The following is a 16,728-nucleotide window of genomic DNA, read 5'->3' as shown; positions in this document are numbered from 1 at the left end:
TGCTTGCAACTGTTCTCCCGGCAACTCTGTTTAATTAAACAAACTGTTCCTGTTTTGCCAAATGCCTCTTGTTTTTTCAAAATATTTTATGTTACAGCAACAGTGGTACAATGACGAAAAGCACAAACAGTAGAAATTGGTATTTACGATTACAATGCAAATGTGAATTCAAAATGCAATAACTAGAGAACCGGGTAATGGCTGGAACAGCTCTGCAATCAGGACAAACAGTTGCAGCTAATAGAACACACAGCCACAATAAACGGCAGCCCCTCTGGCACCAGAGTGAAGTATGCACACGTTTGGAAAGCTCCTTACTCCGTTATATTGATCTCCCAAGACCTCATTGTCAGAAGACCGCAAGAATTGTGGTCTATTTTATGGACATGCTTTCTAGCCAATGTCAAGAGGGTTTCGTCTCAACATCAAGATGCCAATTTGGGGTCTGTACTGCGCTCAAATAAGAAATAATAATAGTAATTCAAACTAGGGGACCACCAGTCTGCAATTTAAAAGGACTGCCCGTAAATTCACTCCAATGTCCATCACTGATGTTTTAATGGACAGCATTTACCCTTTATTTTAGACATTCTGGTAAAAAAAGAGGTTAATTCTGACTGTTAAGATGCTGCAGATTAAAAGTCCAATGCAGGATGTTGAACTCAGTCACAGTATAGGCTGTCACCCTGCACAACAATTATGGAAAAACTGCATCGGCTGAAGAAGCCATTACGAACAGCAGTCCGAAATTAAGGATTGTCCATGTAAATAAAGGAGAGGCGGTCACCCTACCGGAGACAGAAATCACTTTGAATGTGAGACTCATTATTTTAAACTTGCATTTAGAAACAATATAACATAGGCTGCCACAAATTAGGTTCAAGATAAAATACTACTTCCAAAGTACAGATTATAGTAATACGTAAACTGTACTTAGTGCAAGCATTTCTTTTAACAACTGTCCATTAAATGTTTATTTCCTAACTTAGGCTGTTAGTGTGTGGGGAAGAGTGGCGGGATTCCTCAAAGTACTCTTACTGCATTTTTCAAGACAACATGCCAAAAAAAAAAATACAGAAGATTTCCAAAGTGCTTTTGTTTTATGCACTATTAAAGAGCAAAGGCTGAGTTCATACGGAGTTCATATTTTTATCTGGCAATGTGGATTTCTGTGTTTGCTAAATTGATGTCCTACTGTTCTACACAGTGCATCCGGGATACATTTATAATCTAATGTTGCATTTCCTGGGGGGAAAAAAAACGTGCTTAGGAGACTTAAACTGCATTTTTATATTAGACACCCTTGACTGTTGTGGGTCTCATCAGCACATCATGTATGTCACAAAAAGTTAAACGGAGGTTTGCATTGGGTTATTGAATTAAAGTTACCTTAATATTAGGAAATGCTTGGGGGTTTAGATGACTGAAAGATGCCAATTAGGTTGTTCACTCTCATACGCTGCTCAAATGAGGTGCAACTTATCTTTCTGAAACTGCTAAATGTGTTCTTTTGGTTTGGGGATTAATATTTGATTTGTTACTAGCTCTAGTGCTTAGCCTAAGAGAGTAAGTGTATTGCACATTTATACCAAACATCTTATTATGGTGGATTCTCTCCCGAGAACCACTTCAAAGATGCCTTCTGTAGGAATTTGGCTCTGTATATACTATCTATAACACAACAAGGCATTGGGAAATCCCAATGACTTATGGGGTAAGAGAGGCAGGATTGTGTAGAGTATATCCTCCCATACAAACTATATGCACAAAAAATACTCTAACAGATCTGAGAAGAGATCTAACAAAATGAAAGGAGAAGGGGAGAAATGAAAACTCCTAAAAAAGGTTGTGCCTAATACAACCGTGGTCGTGGGGAAAATAAGTATTTCTTTAAGTTACCCTCACACACCCTAGTGGTGTCATGCTTCATCATCGGGTCACCCAGACCCCTAGAAGTCCGGGTGGGCTCGACCACAGTGTTGGGAGTGCTTTTAATATGTTTACGGCAGAGGGAGTTATCTAGATAAAATACCGCAGGCAGATCCCCAGTATCCCTTTATTCTTGGGTCTGTCTGGGTAATTAAAATAAATAAAATGGGTCTTGTAGGAGTGTTATGGTCCTAGGACCCTAGTGCCGACATGTTTCAGTCCTAAAAGGGGCCAAAAAATGGTCCAGGACTTTCTTCAGGGCAAAAAAGTAACTCCCCTATGTGAGTGTAATTACTCGTGATGGGGTGTCCCTATCCTATCAGTATGGTGAGGGCAGAGTAGCTGCTCCACGTGATATGATTAAGAGTGGATGTATGTCAACTGCCAGGCTCCATCCAAATCGGGGAGGTTGACTGAATCTCACAGGACCAGTTTGCCAGAATGGGCGGTCTTATTTAAGATCGGTCGCCCTGCCTGCTACCTGTTTGGTTCTGGTCCTCGGCTTTAGGCACAACCTTTTTTAGGAGTTTTCATTTCTCCCCTTCTCCTTTCATTTTGTTAGATCTCTTCTCAGATCTGTATATACTATACCAAAATGAGGTATAGTGTGCACAGAGTCCAGTGGAACCCCAAAGGTAGGCAGAGGTAAAAGTAGATGGCACCTCACTCTCTATTTGTGGTAGTGCGGGCAAGCAGTAAGGCTTTATCAGAGGGTAGTGTTAAGCATTTGTTGTACACACTCAGGCAGCAAATGATGTCACAACTCAAAGACTGAACTCAGACCAATTTGTTTCTTTCAAAAATATTATGTAGTTAATTTAATTTTTTAGAGCCAAGCAAGCCTGGTACAGGTAAGTGTAAATGGTACTTTTCAAGGTAGGTTGAACAATACAAGCAAGCTGAATGAAAATGCCTTTGTTACAGGTTTGTAAATCTTTTCGATACAGTGGAAATTGATGATTGGATTACTTTTCAGATTACTTTATGAATTACTTTTTATACTCAGTGTGAAATGGCTAGATATCACACTGGGATATTTCCTAGAGAAAAGGTAAGTTAAGCCGTTTTTGGTTATTGCCAGTTTTCAAGTTCTCATACAAAACCAACTACACACCATTTAGAACAATTTGCAAGGAAAAACAGTCAATGTATTCCTATGGAGAAGACGTGGTTATCGTTAACAGGTAAGTACTTGGTTGTGGGAGTTGGATTTCTGGGGTTAGACCAGGGTTCCCCCAGGGTCAAGGATGCACTCTCAAACCAACCTCAGCAGCACTAGGGAGGCCGGGTGCAGAGTGCTGAGGCCCAATGTGATCCAATGGAGGATAGGGTGCCACCGGTTGGTGGCAGCTCATGAGCAGGCCACAAGGTTGTGGGAGCAAAGTTCTGGTGTTAGGCTCAGGGCATAGGGGGGGGATCAGAGTTAGCACACAAAGTGCACCCGCAGCAGCACAGGGGCAGCTGGGTACAGGGTGCTCTTTTGGCACTGGGTGCCCTGTTTTCAATGGGAGTTGCCGGTTTTGGATTTTTGCTGCAGGCTCGGTCCAGGAAGACTTCCAGGAGAAACCAACGGCTGGGCAGGTAAGTTGGAGGGCTCGGGGACGTAGGTGCACCTCGGGTTCTCTTCTCCAGGGAGCAGGGTTGCTGAATGCTAGGTGTCTTTTGAGGTCGGATTTCACCTTACAGGGCCACTCGCAGTTGGGGGGGGGTCTCCGTGCAGAGGCTGCAGGTGAAGTTGGTGAGTCCTGGAAGAGTCAACTCACAGTGGACTCGGACTCTGGAGTGCTGGGGACCTCACAGGGACGGGTGGGACACTTGAACTGGGGCTGTAAGCAACACGTACAGTGGTGGTTCCAGGCGTCGGGTTTTGTTGTCCTCAGCAGGCTCAGAGTCCATCTTGGGAGTTTCTTTTGAACAGAGCTGCTGTTCACAGGAGATCCGGTCTTTGTTGTAGGCACTCAGTCAGGTCACTGGCTGAAAGACAAGGCGACTTTGGCGCAGAATCTGTGGATACTGCAGAGCTTCACCTAGCCTCCCCCACCTGAGGGGAGGGGTTTGCAGAGGTGGGCACACCTCCTGGGTTGTGCTGATTTTTCCGCCTGTCTTCCCGCCGAAAAGGAGGGGAGACAGGAAGAGGGCCAGCTCCTGCTAGCAGGAGAGGCTGGGGGGGGGGGTCGCATTACAAAGGTGGCAAGGCCCTTGAAGCTCCCCTGTCACAGATGGCCCTTCCTGGCCTGGCGGAGGTGTGACAACCCCTGCCCAAGAAAGTCCCGAAACATATCTCGTGGAGGCAGGCTGGTGTGTACCAGTCAGGGAACCCACCGGAGGATGGTCGTTTTTCAGGGAGCATCTCTAAGATGCCCTCTGAGTGCACTCTTCATTAAATCCCACACTGGCATCATTGTGGGTTTAATGTCCTGAGACGTTTGAAACGAAACATCTCAGTTTTCAGTAAAGCCATTATGGTGCTGTGGAGTTTGTAATGACAAACAGTCAGCACCATATACCCTTAATGGCATTACTGCACTTACAATGTCTAAGAATTGGTTTAGACACTGTAGTGGTACAGGCTCATGCACCTGTACCCTCACCACTGGTATAGTGCACCCAGCTAGAGCGGTGGCTGACCTATGCCAGGGCAGTGTGTTGAAAGCACGGCACACAGGTATGTGTGCCATGTCGACTCTACACTTTGTTCTGCACCAAAACACGCAGCCTGCAATGGCAGTGTGTGTTTGTGTAAAGGTACAGGGCGTCGAAGGGTGACACAATAAGTGCTGCAGCCCTTAGAGACCTTCCCTGGCCACAGTGCCCTTTTTACCCATGGTATCTTCTACAAGAGACAGACATGTGGCCGGAGAGGTGTCAATTGGGGGTACCGCGTACAGTTTTGGAAAAGAACACAGGCCCTGAAAACCTGATTGGCAGGGTCCCAGGGCACATCAAGTCAAAGTGCATCAGTCGTCTGGCAAAAAAGGGGGGGGGGGGGTTACTGCAACAGAAACCCAGCTTCCTACACCTTCCTTCTATTATCATACATTTAGTGAATAGGTCTAGCTCATCTTGAATGTTGACCGATGATCTCCTGTGCACCTTAGCCCTCACAGTTTGCAAAGGCCTATATTTTTTCACTAAGTCAGGCTGATAAAGTTAAACGTTGTAGCTCAAATAGTGACAGGAAAATAAATGAACTTGTTGTATATTTTAAGACAGCTAAGATTGAAAGTAACTACTTCCTTGGAATTGTACCTTCTTTCTTTGAATACATTTTGTTCTTAAACACAATGCCAGTTACACTTCTGACACTGTATCACAAAATATACTGATAGCAAAACCAAGGATATAATTCTTACTGCTGACCTTCAATGACCACATAAAAATTGGCTATATTTATCCCCCATTGTCCTCCATTCTGTGATAATTCAAACCAGAGGCATTCAAATAGATCCTGCTCTGCTATGTATACAGTGAGAAAAACTTGAGGATGAACAACAGAAGACATCGGCTCCAGCATTCGCAGAATCCTATTTTCCAATGTGTACATTCCTTGCCCATGTATTTTCTCACAGTGCAGGCCTCGAAAAATCAAAAAATGTTACTAGACCTGCAGGTCAAGTAACTTGAATAAACTACTCAACCTAACTGTAATGAACTTGACCAGTAAACTGGTCTCAAATTGTGTGATCATTGACAAATATTTTATTTTAAAGAGTTGCCTTTTTCTTCATTCTCATATGAGTGCACCTTTAAATATGAGAGTTCAGCCTTTCTTCTTTACAAAACAAAACTCTTTTTTTGGGTTAAGTAGACTAAATGTTTGCTCCATGTGCAATAAGAATCTAGCCCACATATAGGGTACACATGATCCCCGACTTGCCTCTCAATTTACTAAAAGCATTGCTATCAGTGCAGAGGCAGGAATGTTTCTCAGTTCATGTTTAAACACTCATTTTTATAAATATAGTACCCAAGCATGATGTGGTAGCGCACAGTCATTTACAGACCGGAAATGACGAAGAAATTGTCAAAAACCTTCCCACTACCTTGCAGCTTTACTGATAAAACTATATAATGTATTAACAATAATCTGTGAAAATTGGTTTTCAGAAAACATTTATCATTTGCACATCATCAATTAATGTGCTCCGATTTATTTTCATCCTATTAAAATATATTTCTCATCATCGCACAGAAGTGCAAAAATGGGCTTTCACAACTACTGAAATATATTTTGAAATGTTTGTACAGTTGATTTATTAGCTATTTAAATGTGTTTTAGGAAAAACCTGATACCCTACATACTTTCCTTTCAGATTTCGTACAGTAGGTCAGACAGTTCAGTTTACAAAATCCTGGAACTCTGTAGTCAAAGAACAAAAAGTAATTGTAAACTGACATCGGACCTCTGTCTCTGAACACAGAGCAAATGTGACACGATCAAGATTTAAAGGCATCTTTATAACTCCTTTACTTTCTGAATGAACAGAACACGTTCTTTGTCAACTCGCCAGAACGGGCGAGTAAGTCCTAAATATAGCTCTATCAGATAAAATCTGACTTGCCACAGCGAAAGGGTGAGTGGATTTTTCCAGGTCTGCAGTGCTATGAACTCAAGGTTATTGCTTCCTTTTAGTGCAACCTAAGGCTCTTGATATTTTGTACCATGTGTGTCCAGACATTACTTTTCGCATCCAAACCTTGAGCCGATCACCTGACCTGGCTGGAGTGGTGAAGTAGCATTAGCCTAGTAACAGAAAGGCTGTTTACCTGACATATTTATAGAAATACCTAGCATTACACAATGTGCACCTGCAGATAATGTTTCTTGCTACAGTCTTGCATCCTCAAACTGCATGCCACCTCACAAACATCTGGCTGCATCCCCAAAATCCAACATGAAAAACTGACTTTTAATTAAAACTTCCCTATTTTCCCTCTCCATTTTTCTTTAAAATGGCCCTCTCATTCTCTACATGCCTCTTCTCTCTGAGCACAAGCTTCTGTCACATAGATGTGTGCCTTAATCTCTACTATTGTATTTCAGCAAATTGCCCACAACTCATTTTCAAAAACACAACCTCTCTTTCCTCTGAAAGTCAGACTGCTCCTACCCAAAAATACCTAATTAACCACTAACCTTGGGTTCCGAAGCAGCGTGCTTCCCAGAAAAAATCACTGCAAAACCTTGAAATGGGTATTAAGCACGATTTAAAAACAATTACAATATGTAAATTCAGAAAATTTGCTGCCCAAAAACATTGTGTTTGATATAACAGACTATCATGTTGCTCCACCTGTGAGATGCTAGTCTACTCATAGGATATCCATAACTGACTAATTAATTAGTGCCGTTTTTGTTATTGTATGGGAACAGGAATGTTTCTAAGTTCATGTTTAAAATCTATCACTTTTAATACACGTCCATCAATGCAGTGTGGCAAGACCGTAAGCTCCTTATTATACTGTTGCTGCCAAGATCGATCTGAGGAAAGGGGAAGCATGCTATATAGGATGTATATAATGCTTCAACAAGCCTTTCAGTCAGCACCTGTCAGTCATTGGTCTGTTATTCACATTTTACTTCCACCCTAGAGCAGTGTTTATTAAACTGTGGTCGGGAGACGTGGGTCTGCAACTGCTTTGAAAATTAAATATAATAAACAGATATAGATAGATAGATATATCTCTAACACACAAAATTGAACATTTTAAAACATTCTTTAAATGTGTGAAGGAGTTTGAAATTGGAGGCTATAAATTAAGCTAGTGGCCTCAGATTCAATTGTGAGAGCGGTGCAAGTGCATCAAACAGACTATAGTATGGATGATGAGCATCCTCAACTTGCATTTAGAAAAGCTCCAACCTTCCCAATAGCATAAAAATGGATTTACTTTTAATTATAATAGTTGGTGTATATTTGATGAACGTTTGTTTCTGTATTTTCTGTGTATTATTTTCCAGGTCAAGTAATCAAAAAAATGCTTAGGCAGAGGTCCCCAGCTACCAGTAATAACTCAGTGAGGGTCCCCAAAATTCAATAAAGATTCAGTGGGGGTCCCCGAGTTCCAGTAATGATTAAGTGGGGGGGGGTCCACAGACGTCAAAAGGTTAACGACCACTTCATATAATTACGCACTGTCTAGGAGTCTATGTTAATCAAAAGAGAGTGCTGTGTCTGGTACCAACATTCATGTTAAAGAAGGAGAATCCCCCCAAAAATGCTCCTTATACCAGTGGTCAAATTTTAACAAGTGTGCATGTGTGTTAGTTTCGAATCTTCAAATTTGTCCAGTTGCATACTGTTAATGTATTATACAGACCAATACCATAAACCTATTTTGAATTGTACTCGTGTTAGACATATGTCTATAAAATTGACAGTTTGTCTTAAACTTTGTCCTGAATTTTGACCCTCTGTCCAGAATTTTAACACCCACTGTCCAGAATTTGCTCCCATTGCATGTGGTCAACCTACTTCAAACATACCATTGCTTTCAAGCAATCCTCCTTTAGTGGGTAACCTCTCGTTTTTTACCCACATATTAAGATAGTAAAGTGCAGTTCTAGGGAAAGTAATACATGTCAGACCTACAATACAGCTATAAAAGACGGTTAACGCAACTATGACAGGTTTGACAGACTTGTGCACTCATCACATGTGCCGCCCATGCCCTATGGTACCCCAGCACTCACCCTCGGTCACCTCCAGAACCTTCAGTTGCTCCTCCGCTGCCGCGCTCACCTCGTGGGTAGCGGACAGGATGCCACTCCGGGTTTCTAGCAAAGCCTCCTTCAGGCCCTGCTGCAGGGGAGAGCCAAGCCCCATGCCGCCCGGTGCAAAGCTTGCCTGCCAGAAAGGAGGAGCTGCCGAGCCCTCCAAAGAGCCAGCAGCCCCATCCCGGACCTCTCCTAGAGGCAGAGCGGCAGCCATCTTGAAGAGGAGCTGATTCCGAGTGCAGTCATTGAAGAGAACTAGGCGGCAGGAAAACGCAACGCGGTTTTCAGTGAAACCTTGCATTACTGTGTATGTGTACCACAGCCTTGAAAGAAACGAAACAGACGCTTAAAGTAATGGGCAAATATTTTACACAATTTGAAAAAATAAAATCTTACCAAGAGAATAGCTTGTAATTAGAAAATAATACGAAATGTAAGAGCTTTTTTCCAATAATGTATTGTTTCCCTTGACATTGCAGCTTTGGAAAGACAAATTCCAGTTCCTCTGTGACCAATCTGTTTACGACAATTTTTGGAAGGGGTACGCCCTGTGACCAGGTCATCTAGATTGCTCTTCGAGTGTCTTTGGGAGTGGGGCTGACACATCTATTTCTGAAGGGGCGCTTTTCGAATGTGTGGTTTAATGCGTGATTTCATAAAATATTCAAACACTAACCTCCTATTTCAGAAATTTACAATACTCTAATTATTTTCAATATTATCAAAACTATTATTTAATTTGCAACATTTAAAATGCTTAATGCCAAGAAATGCTTGCAACTTTTTGACAAATAAAATATTGGTAATTACTTCTGGCTTGACAACGTACAAGTTGCTATACATTTGCTGCCAAACTTTCAACTTTGATCAAAGGGAGAAACGTGCCCTACTGCAAAGGCCTGAATAACGGTAAACGGGGTGGAGGGCCAAATAAAAGTTTTTTTTTTTCCATCTTCAAAAAATAAATTGTGTTTCATGCAAATACATTCTAACCACACCAAGTAAACGTATAATATTCTCGTCCAGAATGTCAGCAATTGTAGTGTCCTGCTGGACACTTTCTAGTGTCTCAACAGGCACTAGGTTACCAGCTGCTCCCTCGAGGCTGAACATACACCCATCCAACACAGCCGTCACCTGTCAGGTGACCCTGTAAATAAAAGAGACGAGTGCACGTGCTCGAGGACAATTTAGTACCCTCAATAACGTGTGTCTGTGTCTTCCTTTACTAAGTATGTGGGTCTTGAGCCCACAACTTTACAATGGCGACGAGGGGTCTGACCCCACCTTCTGTGCCGCCTAAACTGCCCTGAAGAAGGAGGGTGTATGGCTCCATAGATGCTGCACCATAGCCTGTCAGGGGAAGTAAGCCCCTCACCTCCACGATGAGAGTGAACCCTTTCGCTACCAAAAGAAGGCGAGAAAGGAGACTGGTTATTTTCAACACCACACCGCAGCTGCTGCCATAGGCCTGCCCCCAACTGCGCTGTCACACGCTGCCTGCAGTGGCAGGATTAGCGAGGCAGACGGACTCGTACGAGTCTGTGGAGAAACTGAGCAACAGCCCGATGAGGAGTGGAATACTCCCTGTTGTGCCCACCCGATGTGTCCTAACACATACAAATAAAGGTATGATCTGGTTTGGGCAGGATGCCTAGTGCAGTACCGCCAGCCCCCACCAATGGGAGTGGGGCATGACCCTCTGCCTAGTTGGCTGGGTCCCCTCATCTTCAAGATGGAGGAGACTGAGATGTGTGCTTCTCTCTTCTCCCCCACCTGAGGGGTGGGGTTAGCAAAGGTGGGGACACCTCTCCTCCTAGCTTGATTTTCCCACTGATTCTCACACCCAAAGTGGGGGGCAGAACTGATGGGGCCAGTTGCTGGGGGCAGCAAAACGCAAGGACAGCTTACAAAGGCAGAAGGCCTTTAAAGCTTCCCCTTCGTGGACCCTGGCCATCGTGGGAGAGGAGGCATGACTCCTCTGCCCAGGATGGGCTTTGTTTCTGGACCCAGAGAGCAGAGGCTCTCTACCCAGGGATCCAGAAACCTGTCTGGTGGTGGCAAATGGCAGGTAGCCATTCAGGAACCACACCAGGGCTGGTCATTGTTCAGTGGCATCTCTAAGATGCCCTCCAAGTACATTTTATATTAAATTCCACACTAGTATCAGTGTATCAGTGTGGATTTAATGTGCTAACGTTTGCTACCAAACTTTCCAGATTTTAGTAAAGCCATTATGGATCAGGGAATTCATAATGACCAACTCACAGCCCATATACTATTTATGGCTTTCCTACACTTTCCTTGTCTAAGAATGGACTTATACACTGTATAGGTACAGGGCTCATGCCACTGTACCCTCACCAAGGGCTAGTGCACCCTGCTAGAGGGGTGACTTACCTAAGGCCACAGGTAATGGGTTGCAGGCATGGCACACATGGATGTGTGCTGAGTCAACTCTTCACTTTTCTCTGCACCAAAGCACGCAGCTTGCAATGGCAGGGTATGGGTGCTAAGGGTAGCACAATAGTTGCTGCAGCCCATAGAGGCCTTGCCTGTTCACAGTGCCCTTGGTATCCATGGTACCTTTTACAAGGGGTTTATCTGTGGCCAGAGATGTGACAATTGTGGGTATAAAGGTACAGTCTCAGGAAAGAACACAGGCCTTGGGAACCTGATTGGCAAGGACTCAGGGCACATCAAGTCAGGTTGCATCAGATGTCAGGCCACAGGTGGGGGGTAACCATGCAAAAAGGGGCACTTTCCTACAAACAGCCTCTACACAATAGTTTGAGGTGGCAGTTAAGCGACTGCACTTATATGATTTGGGTGATATTAAGCCAAATCTCAAGTGCATTAGTTAAGGCTTTACTGTAAAGTTTATAGGAAGTGATAAGTACACAGGACGGGTCACTGGGTGATATATATAACAATATTTGGGTCAGCGTGCTTCTTGGTATTGTTGGAACATAGGTCCTCATGGGCTAACAAGAGCCTTGCTAGCTTCATCAGTAATTTTGAGAGACTTTTTGGGGGCAGAGCAGTCTTCAAGAGGTCTCTAGCAACCAGATGGTCTGTGACAACCTGGATAAACATATAGATGTTAGAGTTCGGATTCTGAGTAATGTCTCATACAAATTTAATTTAGAGATCCCCGCTCAGCTATTGCAAGCTTGGAGCACATAGATAAAAAGCTGGCATATCATGCATAGTTATGACGAACTAGATTAACTCCAAACAGATCTGTGCTTGTGTAGAACCTGCCAGTAATTTGAAAAAGAGCCTATAACATTGGCATTGAGCCCAGTCAAGCCAGCATGTGATGCGATTAAAAATAAACAAATGCTCCATATGCCAGTGTAGGCATCAATTTGCTTTCAATAACTTAGCGTATTGCTGTGAGATCCGGGCCAGAGAGATTTTGAAGGCGGCCCCGGAAAGCAAAAATAAGGGCCTTGGCTGATGTTGCCAAAACCTCGAGATGAGGGGTTGGAAAGCCATTTTTATTATTTCAAAGTTCTAGGTTCTTGATGCCAGGTGCTCTTTTAATCTTCTGGGTATTTCTATACCAAGCTCCTTTTTTTTGCTTGTTAACGAAGATTAAGATCTTAGTTTTCGATGTGTTGATACTGAGTTTATCTCACAGTAGTGAGCCAGAGAAGTTAAGGCTCTTTGAAGACCAATTGTGGTTTGGTGAAGAAGCCTCGTATCATCGGCGTATTGTTGCACTAGCACCCTCTTCCCTTGGAGTTTCAGTGGAAAGTAGTTCGCTCTGCTGAGATGGTCATTCAGATATGCAAGATAAAAAGTTGGTATAAATCTTGTGTGAGTAGGCCCATTTGCTGGATATTCGTACTTTGACCCATGTGTTTGTATGGAGACTCCTTGTTGTGTCCAATAAACGTGGTGGAATCCCCCATGCATCCAGTTTGGCCTACAGCAGCTGTCTATCTACTTTGTCGGATGCTGTTGCAAAATCAATAATTACACTATCGAGCTGCTGAGCCTCCCTTTTAGTCACATTATTGATTAGGATAGACAAACATAGTAGATTGACCTCCGTACCCTGACCCTTTTGAATGCCAGTCTGTGTGGTGGGAATTATTTTATTATGTTGTGCCCAAGCCTCCAATTCCTTGTGGAGGATTTTCCCCACCACGAACAAAGGAGCAATCAGTCTAACGTTTTCAGGCTTGTCCCTTGCACCTTTCTAATATATTGGGACTACACCAGTGCATTCTGAAAGCAGTAGTTAAACAAAGGAGTCGAATAGGTGGTCCATTTACTGATTGTGACCTTAGAAATGCTTGTAGGAAGGCCACTGGGACCAGGAGCACCTGCAGTGTGGATTGATGCTAAAGCTTCCCTGGCTTTTCGTCCGTGATTTGAGTTGAAAGACGACCTGCAGGGCTAAACATTCCATTCAAGTGCAACGGTTAAATAGCCCCTTGGACAGCAGATTGGTCAATGAATAACATAGATGTATGCTGTCCAGTTAGCCGTGGGGATGTTAAACAACTCCTCTTGTTTTTGCTTCCCATTCGCCTTATAGACCATGAGCCAGAATTCTTTACAATCTCTTGCATTTATTGCTGCAAGACTGCTAACCACTGGGAATCCAAGTCACACTGTCTATTCACGTAAGGGCAGTGCCTCTAGTTCTTGAACACTGACTTGATCTTTTCTCTCTGTGCCATCTTTATTGGATCCGTGCACGCAGCCATTATGCATCTTTTAAGGTCTCTTTTCAGTTATGTTAGTTGGTAGCTATTCGTCAGGCAGAGGCATGTTTTGAGCAGCGGACCTTGATGAGGTTGCACTTATTTCAAAGAATTTAGTAAACTGTTGGTGAACTCTGGCCAGGTTTCTATTAGAGTGGAGGCCATATTTGAAGTGTGTGACAGAAATGAATCAAGGAATTTTATGGTTGGTGAATCTTGATGTACGTGCAACCTTATTCATTTGACTGGTTCCAACCTGCTTGCTCTCCCAACCGAGTTTCCTTATGTAAGGTAGCAGTCATCAAATGAAAAGAACATGACAGTGTTGCATGATCCCTTATTAGGTTATGATAGATTTTAAAGTCTGAGATCGGATGGAAGTCTTGGATCGTGACCCATAGGTAGTCAAGTGTTTCCAGCCTTTCACGAGAGGCGTACGTGTTAGCAGCATCACAATCTGTGCTACTCTTGCCGTTCAGGGAGTGCAGGCCCATCGTATGGAGACTTGAGGACAGCTCGATGTCAAGTTTTGAACTTCTCTTGGAGGAGGAGGGATTTAGAGATGAAATGTTCCAAAGTTTGTCCTCAACATCTAGCCACTCATGGGCATTCATCTGTTTTAGCAGATCGACATTGAAATCGCCAGTTAATAGCCAGGTACAATTTAGGTGATCCTGTCGTAAGTCTTGCAGTGTTTCGATGAGATATTGTATTGTAGTACTTTTTTTCCTCATGATTCGGATTAAGATAGATATTTGCCAGTACTAATGAGTTTGATTGGCTCCACTATGCTGGAGAGGATAAGAATTTGATGATGACGATCGCTCCATTTAGTTTAGCCAGGATGGAGATGATAAAACCCAACTGATTGCATACGTGGATTGAGACACCCCAGATGTTAGGCCCCACTTGATGGAACTGAGTACAGGAGAGTGGTATTCAGCATAACCCCACGAGGAGTTTGCTGATAATTGCCATGTTTCTTGCAAGCAGATTAGATTAAATGTACATAGAGAATCCAAATGTGCTTGAGAAGACGTTAAGGTGTTATATCCCCTAATGTTCCAAGGAATGATCGTTAGGGAGGTTGACACTTTACCCGGAGGTGTTTATGGCAAATATGAGGTCACATTGATTAGCTTAGCTTCAACGGAGTTCGACATGTGCGTCAGGCGACAAAAATCAACTCCCTGACTCTAGATTTTTATACATGATTACATCATTATTAAGGGAGGAGGGGGCTGTCGATTTTGAGTGCCTTTCAAGAATGTGAGCGTAAGATTAAAGGAATTTGAGGCAATATTGCTCCTGTGAGGCTGAAGCTGCTTGAGGGAAAAAATTGGGGGATATTTTGCTATAGCCTGTTTGACTATCCTTATGCCAGATTCAGCCAGTCTCTTCTTTTAAGCGTGTACCAGGCGAACTTCGCTGTTATCAAAGAAGCAGACTTCTGTTCTTAAGTTACTTTCATCACTCAGCCCTTTTGTGAAGGCGATGTAGTCTGTAAGCTAGGGATAGCGGCAAATAACTTTATTAGGTTGCCCTGTGATGCATTTTCAGGGTATAACAGGATATTTTGCAAGAAAGACCCATTGCGCACTTAGGGTTGGACCCCGAGGGGACTAATGGAGACTCCCCAATGTCCCTTTGACACCTTGTCCGAGGGTGCCATGTACCCGACTTGCGCTGGCCACTTCATTCTAAATGACAATTTCAATTGAGTTCGTAGAACCCATTTTGCATACATGCCAATGCTCCCGATTCAGGCAGGAGACTACTGATTTCAAGGCTAGTCTTCCGCCTTTCGAGTCCTGCATGCAGAAATCCAATTCGGATTGCCGAATCACGATCTGCTGGAAACAAGGCAAAAGTGAAATGCTGATGCCTGTCACGTGCAATCCCATCTCCCTCCTCCAAGAATTACCTGTGACATCAAAGATTAATGCTTTCTATGTAATACTTGGAGGGGGAGAGTAGTGCATGGGACAGGCCTCAACATTCTATTTTTATGGCAGTTTACATAGCGCATACATAAACAGAGTTTAGAAATCTGTTTTTTGTTTTCACTATGTTATTAAACTGCCAAAAATGAAATGCTGATTGTCTGTCACCATTCATGCCAATAGACTCGATTTAGGCAGTGTGCCTCTTCTTCAATCTAAGTATATGGGGCAAATACATTCTCCCAACTTTTTTTTGAAATCTCTCACTTGCCTGCTGTAAAAAGTTGGCTTGGATGCATTTTGACCTAGAAAAATGAGAGAGTACATTTAAGCCTTAAAGGTTTATTTTCTGATTCTAAGTCTTATAGAAATTGATCAATATACAGAATCAATGAATCAGTGTAGCGCTCAGTTAAAACGTGTAGAACTTACTTAAAATACAGAGTCAGTCAAAGAACTCCGTAAAGTTCGGGTCTGCAAAATACAAACTGTACAATTGGTGAGAAATCCAGCATGGATTCTCTTACAAGGGTCAGTAAGGAACGGCCTCTCTCACATCCAAAAACAGCACAACACTTTTATAAAGCTCTAAACGAAAGATTTCATATGTTCGCTACAGTTTTATATGGTTCTCACACATTAGACCAATCAGTTAAACAGGGTGCAACATTTGCAAGAAATTACATTTGGAAAATCTTTCATCATTCTCCAAAATGGAGCATCTCACGGACACCACCTATATCAGAAAAAATATTGTTACATCGTGTGGAACTTTGCTAAGAAACACAGGTGCAACCTTGAACAGGAGCAGTTGTACTAAAGCAACAGTTTAATATTCTAGTGAAGGTTGTTGTCTTGCCTGTGAGTAGAACATTCAAGCATTATTCTATTGAAAGATTAAAATACGAGTTTATCCATGTGATACAGGTCACATGGCATTAAAGTCTGAAACAAGGTAGAGTATGAGATTTAAAGTTTCTATATTAGCAAGAGTTTGAGTTTAATTTCAGAAAAACAAAGTTATCCATTATTAGTATTAGTGTCTTAAATGTATGATCAGTGAGTCTAGTGGGCCGTCTCTCTCTGCCCACTTTTTCATTTTCCCCGCAGCCTCTTTTCAGAGATCAGTTATCATCTAACAACGTTTTTTTCTTCAGGAGTATCACCTTTTGCAGCTTCAACAGAAATGAAAGGATGATGGGCCAGCCTTGGCAGTTTGTGCAGTCCAGAGTATACATTTGAAATCTAGTACTCATAGTCCATTGTATAAAATTCAGTATTGTAAGTATTAGGATACAAATAATACATCTTGACTGAATGAGTGACTGTTTTATGGGATCAGAGGCTCAAAGTATCTAGAGCATGTTTAATGAGAGCCTTTGTTTTTTGGGGCAATAGACACAGAAACTTTACCTGA

The 16,728-nt window shown here is 42.7% G+C and overlaps 1 protein-coding gene across 1 annotated transcript in view; it reads right to left on the bottom strand.

The window, feature by feature from the left end:
• LOC146866941 (importin-9-like) overlaps positions 1–8,824 on the bottom strand; it is a 196,108-nt gene extending 187,284 nt beyond the window's left edge. The window contains exon 1 of the mRNA XM_085614697.1: positions 8,624–8,824. Coding sequence (XP_085470823.1) covers positions 8,624–8,756 — 133 coding nt within the window. The 5' untranslated portion in view covers positions 8,757–8,824. The remainder of the gene's footprint in view (positions 1–8,623) is intronic.
• Between the last annotated feature and the right edge of the window lie 7,904 nt (positions 8,825–16,728).

The sequence above is a fragment of the Triturus cristatus genome, chromosome 1_2, assembly GCF_964204655.1.
Source record: "Triturus cristatus chromosome 1_2, aTriCri1.1, whole genome shotgun sequence".
Lineage (NCBI taxonomy): Eukaryota > Metazoa > Chordata > Amphibia > Caudata > Salamandridae > Triturus > Triturus cristatus.
The sequence above is the reverse complement of the archived record's forward strand: the minus strand, read 5'-3'. Positions and strand labels throughout refer to the sequence as shown.